Source organism: Nuphar pumila, chromosome 2 (assembly GCF_984573655.1).
Source record: "Nuphar pumila chromosome 2, dmNupPumi1.hap1.1, whole genome shotgun sequence".
Lineage (NCBI taxonomy): Eukaryota > Viridiplantae > Streptophyta > Magnoliopsida > Nymphaeales > Nymphaeaceae > Nuphar > Nuphar pumila.
The window spans coordinates 7,818,284-7,830,547 of NC_143250.1; the positions used below are offsets into that span (position 1 = coordinate 7,818,284).

At 40.8% G+C, this 12,264-nt stretch overlaps 1 protein-coding gene across 1 annotated transcript; it reads right to left on the reverse strand.

The window, feature by feature from the left end:
- Positions 1–494: 494 nt before the first annotated feature.
- LOC149844632 (glucan endo-1,3-beta-glucosidase 1-like) lies at positions 495–4,351 on the reverse strand. The gene is made up of 4 exons (XM_089997278.1): positions 4,203–4,351; positions 2,744–4,033; positions 2,507–2,534; positions 495–684 (listed from the first exon to the last, which is right to left on the reverse strand). Exons 1-4 carry the CDS (start codon positions 4,255–4,257, stop codon positions 543–545), a joined length of 1,515 nt encoding a protein of 504 aa, XP_089853404.1. The 5' UTR covers positions 4,258–4,351; the 3' UTR covers positions 495–542.
- Between the last annotated feature and the right edge of the window lie 7,913 nt (positions 4,352–12,264).

Consider the following 12,264-nt stretch of genomic DNA (forward strand, 5'->3'; position numbering starts at 1 on the left):
CATAATATTTGCTATCCTTGTGGGTAAGGAAACCTCACAGGGGAGGGGTTGTTTTGACAAAATCGGAGACATGGGTGTGTTTAGAATGGTCAAAATAGTAGGAATTGATGTTTGAATCTTATTTTCTTGAGATAAAATTTTAATTTTCTGAGGCTAAAAAAATCATTGGTATCGACGAAAATTATTACAGCAGCAAAACTCTATCTAGAGACAAGGGTGTGTGCCCATCATAAAACAGCAAGAAAGCTAGATAAGAGTTGTAATACAGGATTAATAAAACCTGATTAGGGCTACAAAACCTCTGGGGTAGTCCAATGATGAGAGTCATTGAACACAAAATGAGTGGGTTACGATAGTCTAATACCCCAATCTCGATGAGGAGGCCACTTTACTCATATAGACGCCCAGAGGAATAAAGTTGAAGGACAAGGAAGAAAAGAGAAAGGAAAAGCAAAAAAGGGTGCACTTTTCTTGCACTTCATACAAAATCAAATGAATAACAAATAAATAAAATTAAACAAAAAAAATTGCTACATTACTTTCTAGTTTATAAAAGTGAATACCATGGTAATTATAAACAGAATCTTGACAATGCTACCACCATTCACCGTCCTTCCCAGTTTCAAAGCTTTGCTGGGTGCGGTTGCATTGCTTGCTCTGGCTGTGTTGTTAACCGGCTTCATACTGCACAAATAAGTTCACAACTTACAGCCAAAAAAATGGAGAAGGGAAAGCAAGTGAGTGTGCATGTGAGTTCGTGTGCGTGTGTACGTGTTGTAACACATCAGTAAATTTCTTCATTTAATATTTTCTAATTTCTTCATTTAATGTTTTCTAAAGGTTTCTTATTCAAAGCAAAAGGAAAAAAATCAAAATGTTGTTGACACACATTGCAAAAAACAGAATAGACATATTGCATTGATATCAATATCTCAATATTTTGTTAAAATTTGTTCCCCAAATCATTTTTAAAATTTTCCCACATTTTGAATTCCTTATTTTTATTTCAAGATTTTCCCAATATATTCTCATGAAAAACAACTTGCTTTTGTATTGTATCAAGAAAAATCCTAGCAGGCCAATATTTCTTCACCTCACGTTTCTTTTTTGCTTTCGTTTGCTTTCCAGTTTCCATCATCACTTTTCCTACTAACTGTTGATTTGAACTGTTACTCCCAATCTATTTTGCTCATGGAGAGAGAGAGAGAGAGAGAGATTGAAGCTCCAGAAAGTTTGGTTCTCCAGTGGATACATGATCAGAATAGCTTGGGAATAACAGGTCAAATCAACAGTTACTGTAATCTTAAGAAAAGTGATGTGAAAACTGGAAAGTAGTCGACCGTAAAGACTAATATTATTTGGTTGGAGAAAGGAATTGCCTTTCATCCCAAAGCAAAGAAGAAAGATGAGTGATTGATTCCCCAGAAACAACAGTTGGGAGTTGTTGGGACTTGGGACAGGCTGCTGTATCAAGCCAAGAACAAGGAGTGAAAGATAGATGAGCAAAATAACAAGTTTTGACATGATGAGAGGGAAGTTTGATCATGAAGGAATAGGGAAAATCGATGGAGGCGCATGGTCCATGCCAACTAGGTGAGGGCATCAAGTAAATGCACGAGTCCGCTGAACCTATTAGGTCTGTTAGAGGGAAAACAGAGGCGTCCCACTTAGGAAGCAAGCTCCCCCCTTATAGGGGCGGTTCCGGTAACCATGCATCGCATCACAGAAGGGTAATTTGTCCTAAAATTTCAATTGGAAAATCAAAAAAGGTGGGGGTGTCTCCATTATCGTGCATAAGGGTAGGGAGAATAATGGAAAAAACTGGTAGCCGGCCCGATGAGAAGGTGCTGACCCCTTCTTCCTAGGTTCAACTCCCACCAGCTGTGCAGGTGCCTTTCACTAGTGGGCTCAGTAATAACCTAGGTGTCAGTGACCCCGATTACCCGCTTTGGCAAGAAACTTGGTCACGAAAAAAAAACTAACAGCTCACAACTGAAAAATCAGGTTTTGAATGGACACAATTCAATCCAAAAGAGTGTTTTCTGCCAAACGAAACATGCAGAACGACCGTAAGGGTTCATTGAGCAAATAAAGCACCCACCCATGGTTCCCCACTAGAGACATGGCCAAACATTAAACCTAAGCCATTCCTATTTCAACTGTAAGAGGAAAGCTATTATTTAGTCCATAAAAGAGCATATCATGTTCACTACTTTGTATACAGTAATGCCATACAGCTCCTTTTGCGGGTTAAATAAATGGCATGCTTTGCATAGAGTTAAATACCACCTTGGCACCTTATTAACGGTCCCCAAGTGAAACAAAACCCACTTTTAGCAGGTGACATTTTTTAAACCAATAAGAATCCGTTTTAGTAGACCCCACGACACGCCATGTTCATACAAAAACCCAAAAGAATATCACTACCTAAAATCTCAAATCATCAGAAAACACCAAAAGCAAAATGGAAAAAATAAAGGAGATCACAAAGATCAGATATTCTTACCTGCCGGGGAAAATACAGTTACCACTACCTGCAATACACAAAAACAACCACACCAAACAGAAATAAGGAAGACCCCAAAAGCTAATCATATGAAAGACTGAATGCAGCACAACCACACTCATATCATGGTCATCAAAAACCAAAATCCATCCACAATTAGCAAAAACCAAAAGCAACCCACAATCTTAAAGACAAAGAAAACCTCCAAAAGAGTTCAAAGGTAAGAAAAACACTTACTTGGGTCACTGGTGGTGATGATTGCCACACCATTGAAATCACAAGAACCAGAGACCTTTCCATGCTTCTGATAATAGCTATCAAATGCGTAGGAAGCATGGTGCTTCACTGTGTTAGGATCATAGCACAGCTCCCCCGGCTGAATCGCCGAGCAATTCGCGTGTCCCGGCCCGCAAGCCCAGTCCAATGCCGCCTGCAACGCCTTCCCATCAACCCCATCCATCGCCACGCAGAAGGTCTGGTTGGTGGTATCATTCGCCATGAAGAGCCCACTTCCAGAAACATGCAGCAGATACACCGGAGTGCCGTTCCCGTAGAACATCCCCCAATTCGCCTCCGAGACCGGGCTCGATCGCACATCTTCGTTCATCAATTCGTAGATGTAGACGCTCGGCGTGATCGCCGGCCGCTTCGGCGTCCCGCTCTTGTCGAGGATGTGCTTGATCAGATTTGAATTGTAGGCGTCCGCATTGTCGATGGTGGCGTAGGGCTCCTGCTTGGGGTCCCCTTTGGAAGGCCACCCTGTTTCAGTGATCAGCATCACCACGTCCGAGAAGTTGAGGTTTTCCATCGAGATGTAGGCCGAATCGATCATGGCGTCGAGGACATTGGTGTAGTGAAGAAGGGTATTGGGGTCTACCTCTTCTTTTGTGGGGCTAATAAGGCGGAACAGAGCATTGTCGAGAGGTACTACCCCTTTGCTTTGCATGAAGACGTAGTAGGGATAGAGGTTGAGCATCAACGGGGAGTTGGTCCTGCGCAAGAAGGACAAGAGGGGAAGGAGGTACTGCTCGAGGGAGTGGTTGAAGAAGGACTGGGATGGGGGGAAGGGGTCGATGATGATGTCGGCGGAGTGGGGGGTGGAGATCTTGATGGCAGAGTCGAGGTTGGAGGAGACGAGGGCGGAGTGGAGGGACTCAATGGCGGGGAGGAGGAGCGAGGAGGCGGAGGGGAGGGAGGTGAGGACCTCGTCGCCGACGGCGATGGCGGAGATGGCCGTCTCCGGGAAGAAGGAGGCGATGTTGGTCTTGACCCAGACGGCGGCGGAGGTGTTGGAGGAGGCGATGCCGAGCAGCTGGTTGTTGGGGAGGCCGACGATGACCCTGATCTTGGTGCGGGAGAGGGCGCGCAGGAGGTCCGGGTCGGCATCGTAGAGGCGGACGTGGGTGATCTGCTGGAGCTGCAGGAGGGACACCAGCTCGGTGGGGGAGAGCATGGAGGACACGTCCGTCCCTATGTTCACCCCCACATAGGGCTCTTCCCTCACCACCAACCCTCTTGCTGCTGCGGCTGTGTGCCAAGAAAGACAGAGAGAGAGAAAAGATATTGTATTAGTATTGTTTACCCATCTTTGGGATTAAGTCTTGGGGCTGAGAGAGAGAGAGAGAGATAGAGAGAGAGAGAGAGAGAGGAGGAGCTTCCTATGATGGGGATGGGGTTGTGAGGTGTTGAGGCATACCTGAGAGGGTGAGGAGAGTGAGGAGGGGGAGGAGCCTGCAAACACTAGCATCCATGGCAATTGCTTGCTGATTCTGATCCTTGCATAGCTGTGGGTGTGGGTGGGGAGTGTACAAAGACCTTGGGGTGTGTTGGGAGTGGAGAAATTGGAATTAACTAGTGAAGGGGGTGAATTTTGGTCTACTTGGTGTATGATTTAAATAATCAAAGATACGGAGGATGGTTGGACAAAGGAAATGGCTTCTTTGGTGCTTTGATCTTCTGAAATGACCACTGAATCTCAAGGGAGGATTTGTCCTTTTTTGGGGGGTGGGTGGTAATTTACAAAGAAGTATCTGAACAATGAGTATGTGTGGTGTCGGCTTAATAAGTGGCTAATAACTGGCTTGTTTTGGGATGTAAACGGTTCCAATTGGAATTGGATGCTGTCAAGACTCATTACTATATCCGACTAATCGGATGTTGGCTGAACGGATCAGAATTACAGTTCCAATTAATATTCAGATAGTGAAAAGCTCATAGTAGATCTGTTTTTTTTACATGTAAAGGGATTCAGATATATATTGAATTATTATATTTGTCTACTCGGTGATGCATTCAACAGCCGTTTCTTATGTAAATTCTGGGGAAATGAATTGGGCTAATTTGTCCAGGTTTGGTTTGGTTTGGTTTGTTTCTCTCCATCATCAACTTTTAGTGGTAGGAAAAGAATCTTGAATGGACTCAGAGTTCAAGTTGTATATCAAGCTTATCGATTGATTAAAAACCCAGATTTGTTTGATAAATTGAATAACCATTTTATTGGTGTTTTGGCAAGACATCAAATGCTCAAATCCAAGTTGGTGGGAAACATTCTAGCAATCAATAGCAAATCTTCTAAAACCATGGAATGATAACAAAGCGCACATCCACCATTTGTCACTGTCATAAACTATATTTGATTATGAAATAACCATGTAAGATATATGCGTCGTTATGAGCAATACGAATTTCTGTAACAGACCATTTTCAGTATTTTACACCGTTACCGATTCGGGGTGTAAAAAAAAAAGGATATGGTTGGTAACTTTACAGATATCATATATAACAGAGATGCGTCCAAATCAACAGAGAACAGAAAAAAAAAAAACATAACATAGCTGTCACGAAATGACAAAGATGTTCAAGTGGAATAGATGGCGGATCTGCAGGGAAAAGAAACAGATCTTACTGGGACTATTGAGCAGGGAAAGGACGCCTAGATTCCTGAAAGACACGGGCAACCTCTCACGAGAGTTGGCTCCCAAGAGACTGCATCCAGCAGTGCCTGCAGTCTGCAGAAGACCCTGCAAGTGTAGGGTTGTTTTGGTCATCTTGGGGGAGTGAATTCAGGACCTGATTCAGACATTTTTGTCTGAAGGAGAAATCCTCGGTTGGCTTCCCCACTCACGTGTATACTGTTCAACAGAAGACTAAATTTAACTCTCTGCTTTTGTGGAATTGAATGAGATGCTGGGCAAACAAAAAGTGTTTGAATTTTGAAAGATGAACGGCTAACTTGGCTTGTGTTTTTAACTTTTTATCACCCACCCCCTCCAAAAAAAACTTGTGTTTGAAGCTAGGGCTTGGCCACCAGCCAACTGAATCAGTGAAATGGAGTTGGTCATGTCAAGTGGCCCACGGTATGACAGTCGGCCATGGTCAGTGGTTCGATGGAGTGTACTAGGTGGTGCTCAGTATGCTGTATGGTGCAGATGTGGGGCCTTTGGTGCCACCCTTGTGTTGGTTGAGTGGTGCTTTGGTGGGGCGCTGCTCTGCTGGGCTATGCCCCGGCTGATGAGTGGCGCTCCATTGCCACTTGAGCCATGTTTGTGCAACTCGAAAATCTAGGCTTTTCTACGAAAGCTTACAAAAATGGTGCATTTCTGCAGCCCCCCTGTGGCAACATTAGGGGTGCAACTATGTCTGATATAACCTGACATCCTAATCCGATTATACCCTGATCCGATTTTAGTAGACTCATAAGTTCGGGTTGGGTCCAAAATAAACTGACCCGATGTACCAGAACCTTTTAATTCTTGAACCTACACAAACCCGAACCTAACCCGATTTATGTACCAGAACCTGTTTCATTCTTCAACTGACCCAAACCCGTTTTATAAGTGAACTGACTCGAACTGAGAACCCGAAATCATTTTTTAATATGATATGTATTTGATGTCTTCAAGTGATTGGTTGGTATTGACATATTATTTTGGCATTGTTTAAAATGTTAATAAACTTTTTATTTGTTAACATATAATCTTCTTAATGAATAGTTGATTCTATTAGTTTACATGTTTTTTTATTAACAGGTAATTAGGTCTAAAATACCAATCATATCAAGACCTCAACCGAAATCCACACCCGTTAACCCAAGCGAGTTTACAATTTTTAGCCGTACTCAACCCTAAACAAAATGGGTCGGGTTGGGTCCAAGGTTGTTAAATGAGATGAGGCGAAGCGAGGCGTTGAGCCTGCGCTTCGCCTCTGAGGCATACGCCTCTCACAACGTGAGACTCTCAAGTATCAGTGGTATATCTAAAATATCGCAAAAATATGTGGCATTTTTGTAGGGATGTTAATGGATTGAATTTAATGCGTATTCGGCTGCATCATAAGTTCAGAACGACCTTTGTTTAATGCTCATAATCAGATTTCTTTTTTTATATTTACCTTAGGCGCATCACTGCAGCTCCTCAGTACCTTGAGAGTGCGCTTCACCTCTGAGGCGTACGCTTCAGGTACTGAGGCGTAGGCCTCTCACAACACTGGTTGGGTCTAATTATTAGACCTAATTTTAAAACGGGTTTATTGATGACCCAACCTGATACATATCTAAATCTATTAACCTATATCGATTTACAATTTCTACCTGTACCTGTACCTGAACCCGGACTCGGCTCTGAATTAGATTGGGTCAGATATGAGTAACTTTTAGTCTTTGCGACATAAGTGGTGCTTAATGTGCTTCAATTATGATTCATTACTTATGAAGGCTACAAGAATGGAGTCACGTGGATCTCATGAGGGGGTAGTGAGCCAAGTCGATTGTGGGAAATGTGGTTCGATTGGTAGGATAATTTGCAGAAGAGTGGATCAAGTCCAATCATCCTTGTTTGTCATTCACTTGTCAAGATAAACCAGAGCAGGTCAGGTCCAAGAGACTTTGGACTGAAAACTGCCAAAGGTATTTTGGATGCCATTTATTGTCAAGATAATCGGTACCCAAAAGCTGTCAAAAAGGATGGCCCCCACTTAGATGGGTCCCATAAAAAATTTGGATGTCATGTCATTCACTCAGTGGTTGAAAAAATAGAATGGCAGAAATTCATTCGAAACAAAAAGCTTTTGATGGTTCTTGATTACCCTTCATTTTGATGATGGATGGCAGCCAAGGTCCCTTGGATCTCATCTGCTCTTAAGATATACAACACGCAAAACCTACCAAAAGGTTCATGTTTAGCATTCCACATTTTCCCCAGTTGTGGCGTTTCATTTAAAAAATTGAACAGCATCACAAATTCTTGTGGGATGATTCTAGGTGGGGCCCATTATTTTTTTATGGAGTCTCAGCATCATTCATCTTGACGATGAACGGCATTCAAGGTGCCTTGGACAGTTTTTCACTCAAAGTTCTTTGGACTTAGTTTACTCTCAATTAGACAGTTGTGATTCCTAAAAGGTGGCCATTTGACCCAGCAGGTTTGAAGTCATTTTGGGCCTTTGGCAGCCTAAACCAAAGTTTTCGAAAGTTTCTTGGGTAGGTGGGAAGTGCGCTTCTCATAAACTCATTTCGAAACTGCGGTACTCTTGGCTTTTGAAACTTCATTAGAATCTCGATTTTTCTACGCTTCTCTATCCTTCCCACACGCTTCGTCCATTATTTCTTACAAGCTTTCTATATGCTTCTTTGGTATTTTTTTTTTTCATTTTTTTCATATGCTTTGTCTCACTCTTTCACTTACTTCTTATGTACTTTCTCTAAATTTGTAACCATTTTTAGATTTTAACAAAAAATTAATTCATACACTAAAAAGATCATAAAATATAATAATAGTATTTTTATTTTAGTTTTTATTTGCTTCTTATTTGATTCCTATTCAGTTCTTATATTGCTTTCTTATTTATTCATGTTTATCTTTTAAATTGATTCATAGCTTTTTGTTTTTTTAAATTAAAAGGTCTCATTTCTTGTTTTTGCTTCCTGAATCATTTCCTGTTTTTGCTTCCTAATTCAGCAAGCATGGCCCAAACTAGCCTTGGGTCTCGCCCACCAAACGATAGGATTTACTTTACCAGAAAGGCGCTCATCAGTGAACCATACAATCCTATTAGGAAAGAAAAGAAAATGTGTACATTTGGTTGCATTGCGTTGGGTGTATTTAGCTTTCATTTCTTGCTACTCATTTGATCGATCTACTTACCTTATCCTCACTTACCAACACTAGGAGGTTGTTATCAAGGATATGGTAAGGAGATTAGGATGAGATCCAAGAGGGTAGGATTCCATAGTGGTTGCTATGATTTTCAGTCCACTTTATATTGTAAAATCGTTTTGTTATGTATATTTCTAAAAAGGTGAATCATGTAATTAGATCAATGAAGATTCTTTTTCATCGTTTTTTTTGTTCACCATTTTTTTTCATGGTATCAAAGCAGGCGTTTAAGACCTATCTTCTATGGATTTCAGCGACCACAATGGCAGCCAACCTTAAAAGGGCGATTATTCGATTCATTCGAACCCATTCTATATCCATCATTCAGACAATCCAGGTGCCCTACTCAGGTCTCAAGTTTTCACTAAGAAGAACTATTCAATGTGGAAGGGGGCAACGTCTATGGCACTTGGTGCCAAAAACAAGATGGATGGGCTTCGTCAATGCCACCATGGTAAAGCATGTGGATCCACCTAAGATGGTTGATAAGTGGGAGAGATACAATGATATGGTCATCTCCTGGATCCTTAACATCATTCACGAGGACTTGTCAAAGAGCGTCATGTATGCTCAAAGTGCAGCGGAGGCATGAAAAGACCTTGAGGAGCATTTTTCTCAATCCGATGTATTGAAGATCTATCAAATCCGATACCAAGTAAATGCAAAATTCAGTGGCATATTACTTCACAAAAGTTAAAGGTTTATGAAAAGAGCTTGATTCTTGCGTCCCGTTTCCCATGTGTGTATGCGATGCCATGAAATCCGTATATGATCAACTGTTGTTAGACTGTCTCATTCAGTTCTTAATGGGCCTGAGTGATAACTACAACACCGTTTGTAGTTAAATTCTACTCATGCAGTCATCTCCCATGGTATCCAAGGGATATTCCCTAATCATCCAAGAGGAGCAGCAACATGATATGCATGTAACCCCTAGTGCCACTATTAAGGCGCCACTTGTTGCGGTTGTTGAAACTCAAAAAACGGTTGTCATGCACGAACTCAATCTCATCGTAATCATTGCGGAAAGGATATAGTCATGTTAAGGAAAAATGCTACCACTTTCACAGCTTCCCAAATCACATGATCGAGTGAGGCAAAATGTTACCACTTTCACAGGTTCCCAAATCAGATGATCAAGAAGAACATGCGCTCGACAAAGACGGGAAAAGAGATGCCCAATGCCAAAATGAACTAATCTGCTCTTGTGTCATCTACTTCAAGTGAGAAAACAACACCCAACTAGCAGTTCACCAAGGAACAAGTCGAACAATTTTTTGCTTTCATCAACCAAGGTAATCGAGCAAGACCACAAGCGAACTTGACATGTAATGTCCAAAATTTTGTTGTTGTTGCCTCTCTTTCACAATATTGGATTCTTGACATCGGCGCAACTTACCATATGATCGATTCTTTTTCCAATCTAAACTCACCTACACCCGTGTCCTGCCCTCCAGTCAGCCTTGCCAATGGAATCACTTCCCACGTATCTCATATTGACAATGCCACATTGACTCCAAAGATTTGTCGTCCAAATGTCATGTGCATTTTTTAATCCAAATTCAACCTAATCTCTATTAGTAAACTTACCTGAGACCTGAATTGTTCAGTGTGTTTTGACAATGATGTTTGCTTATTACAGGATTGTGTCTTGAAATAGACGATTAGAGCAGGTAGATGATGGAATGGGCCTTATTTTCCTAAGACAACCAGTGAGATCGCCTTGGCTACCACCACACCAGCCCATATTTGGCATTCTAGACTTGGAGATATTTTCAATAAGTGCCTTCAAACTCTTGTTACTTCCAGTAAGATTAATGCTTGCTTTTTTATGACCATTGTGAGATTTGTCATTTTGTCAAGCAAACACATTTGCCTTTTCTCGCTAGTTATATCTCAACCACAACCCACTTCTAATTAATACATTGTGATTTATGGAGTGGATACCAAACCCCGTCTACTTCACGTGAACACTATTTTTTAACCATTGTTGATGATTTTTTTTAGAAGCACTTGGGTGTATTTAATAAGATACAAATCTGAAACCATGCAGTTCACGCATAATTTTTTTTCATGATTAAAACCCAGTTTAGTACTCAAATTCAACACCTTCATAGTGACAATGAAACCAATTTTTTTTCTAATGAAATGCAATCTTTCCTTCGTGACCAAGGGGTAGTGTACTAACACAATTACGTGTCCACACCTCAACAAAATGGGGTCGTAGAATGCAAGTACCGTGATACCTTAAATATGGCATGAGTCCTGTATTTTCAAGCAAATTTTTCCATAAAGTTTTGGGGAAAATGCATTCTCATGGTTGTATATTTGCTTAATAGTGTTCCTACAAAACCACTACTAGGCAAAACTCCTTATAAAATCCTATTTAATAAAAATTCTTCTTACCAACATTTGTGTGTGTTTGGGTATTTATGTTATGCGTATAATTAACATTCATCACTCACATAAGTTTGATTCTCATGCAAAAAAATGCATATTCATCATGTACCCATATGGTCAAAATGTTTATCGAGTTTATGACCTCGATAACTATAATATTTTTACTAGTAGGGATGTAACTTTTCATGAAAATATTTTTTTCATTTCATAACATGCCAAGTGCATTTGAAAAAGATTGTGGTGTAGTATTACCCCTACCAATCATAAATGCCTCCCCAGACAACGTTCTACATTTTCCAATTGATACTATGGATCACGTATCACACCATGTCCATGAACCCGAGCCTGATCCAAACCATGATCAATCGCATGATCCAGATCCAAACCAAGAGCCACATGTATCCACTGATCCAAATCTAAGAAGATCCACCAGGTTCAGATCTCAACCTGGATATCTCAATAATTATAGATGCTACACTATTGTCCAAGTTTCTACGTCTGAGACGGATATGGCGAAAAGCATTTGGTACCCTCTCACTCATTTTTTGTCTTACAAAAAAAATTTAGACTTTCATAAAGCTTTTTTAGCATCCATCACCCAAATCGTTGAGCTGAAAAACTTTACCCAAGTCATTCAAGGTCCCAAGTGGAAGGAGGCAATGACAACTGAAATTCAGGCACTATAAGCCAATGATACTTGGGCTCATGTTTCCTTACCTCCCGATAAAAGACTCATTGGGTGCAAGTGGGTTTATAAAATTAAGCATCGATGAAATGGATCCATCAAACAGTACAAAGCTTGTTTAGTAACCAAAGGATACACACAAGTCAAAGGGCTCGACTATGATGAAACCTTTGCACCTGTTACCAAATTGGTTATTGTTTGATGTTTGCTTGCTATCATTGCCATCCAAACATAAAGTTTATACCAATTTAATGTCAATAATGCCTTCCTGCATGGTGACTTGGATAAGGAGGCATATATAAGCTTGCCACCATGATATTCTGGTCAGTGCGAGTATAAAGTATGTCATCTAAATAAGTCTATCTATGGCCTTAAATAATCAAGCAATTGGTTTTCCAAATTCTTGTCCTCACTTAAAAGCATCAGTTTCAGTAAGTTAAAGGCAAACTATTCCTTATTCTCAAAATCCACATTAGTTGGTTGTGTGTTCATCTTGGTGTACGTTGATGATATCATAATTG

Bases quoted from the DNA above. Each gene is read 5' to 3' on its own strand.
- LOC149844632 (XM_089997278.1), bottom strand. From the start codon at position 4,257: ATGGATGCTAGTGTTTGCAGGCTCCTCCCCCTCCTCACTCTCCTCACC. The intron at 4,034-4,202 runs GTATGCCTCAAC...CTTGGCACACAG, and splicing joins CACTCTCCTCACCCTCTCAG to CCGCAGCAGCAAGAGGGTTG. The intron at 685-2,506 runs GTAAGAATATCT...TTATTTGTGCAG, and splicing joins AACTGTATTTTCCCCGGCAG to TATGAAGCCGGTTAACAACA.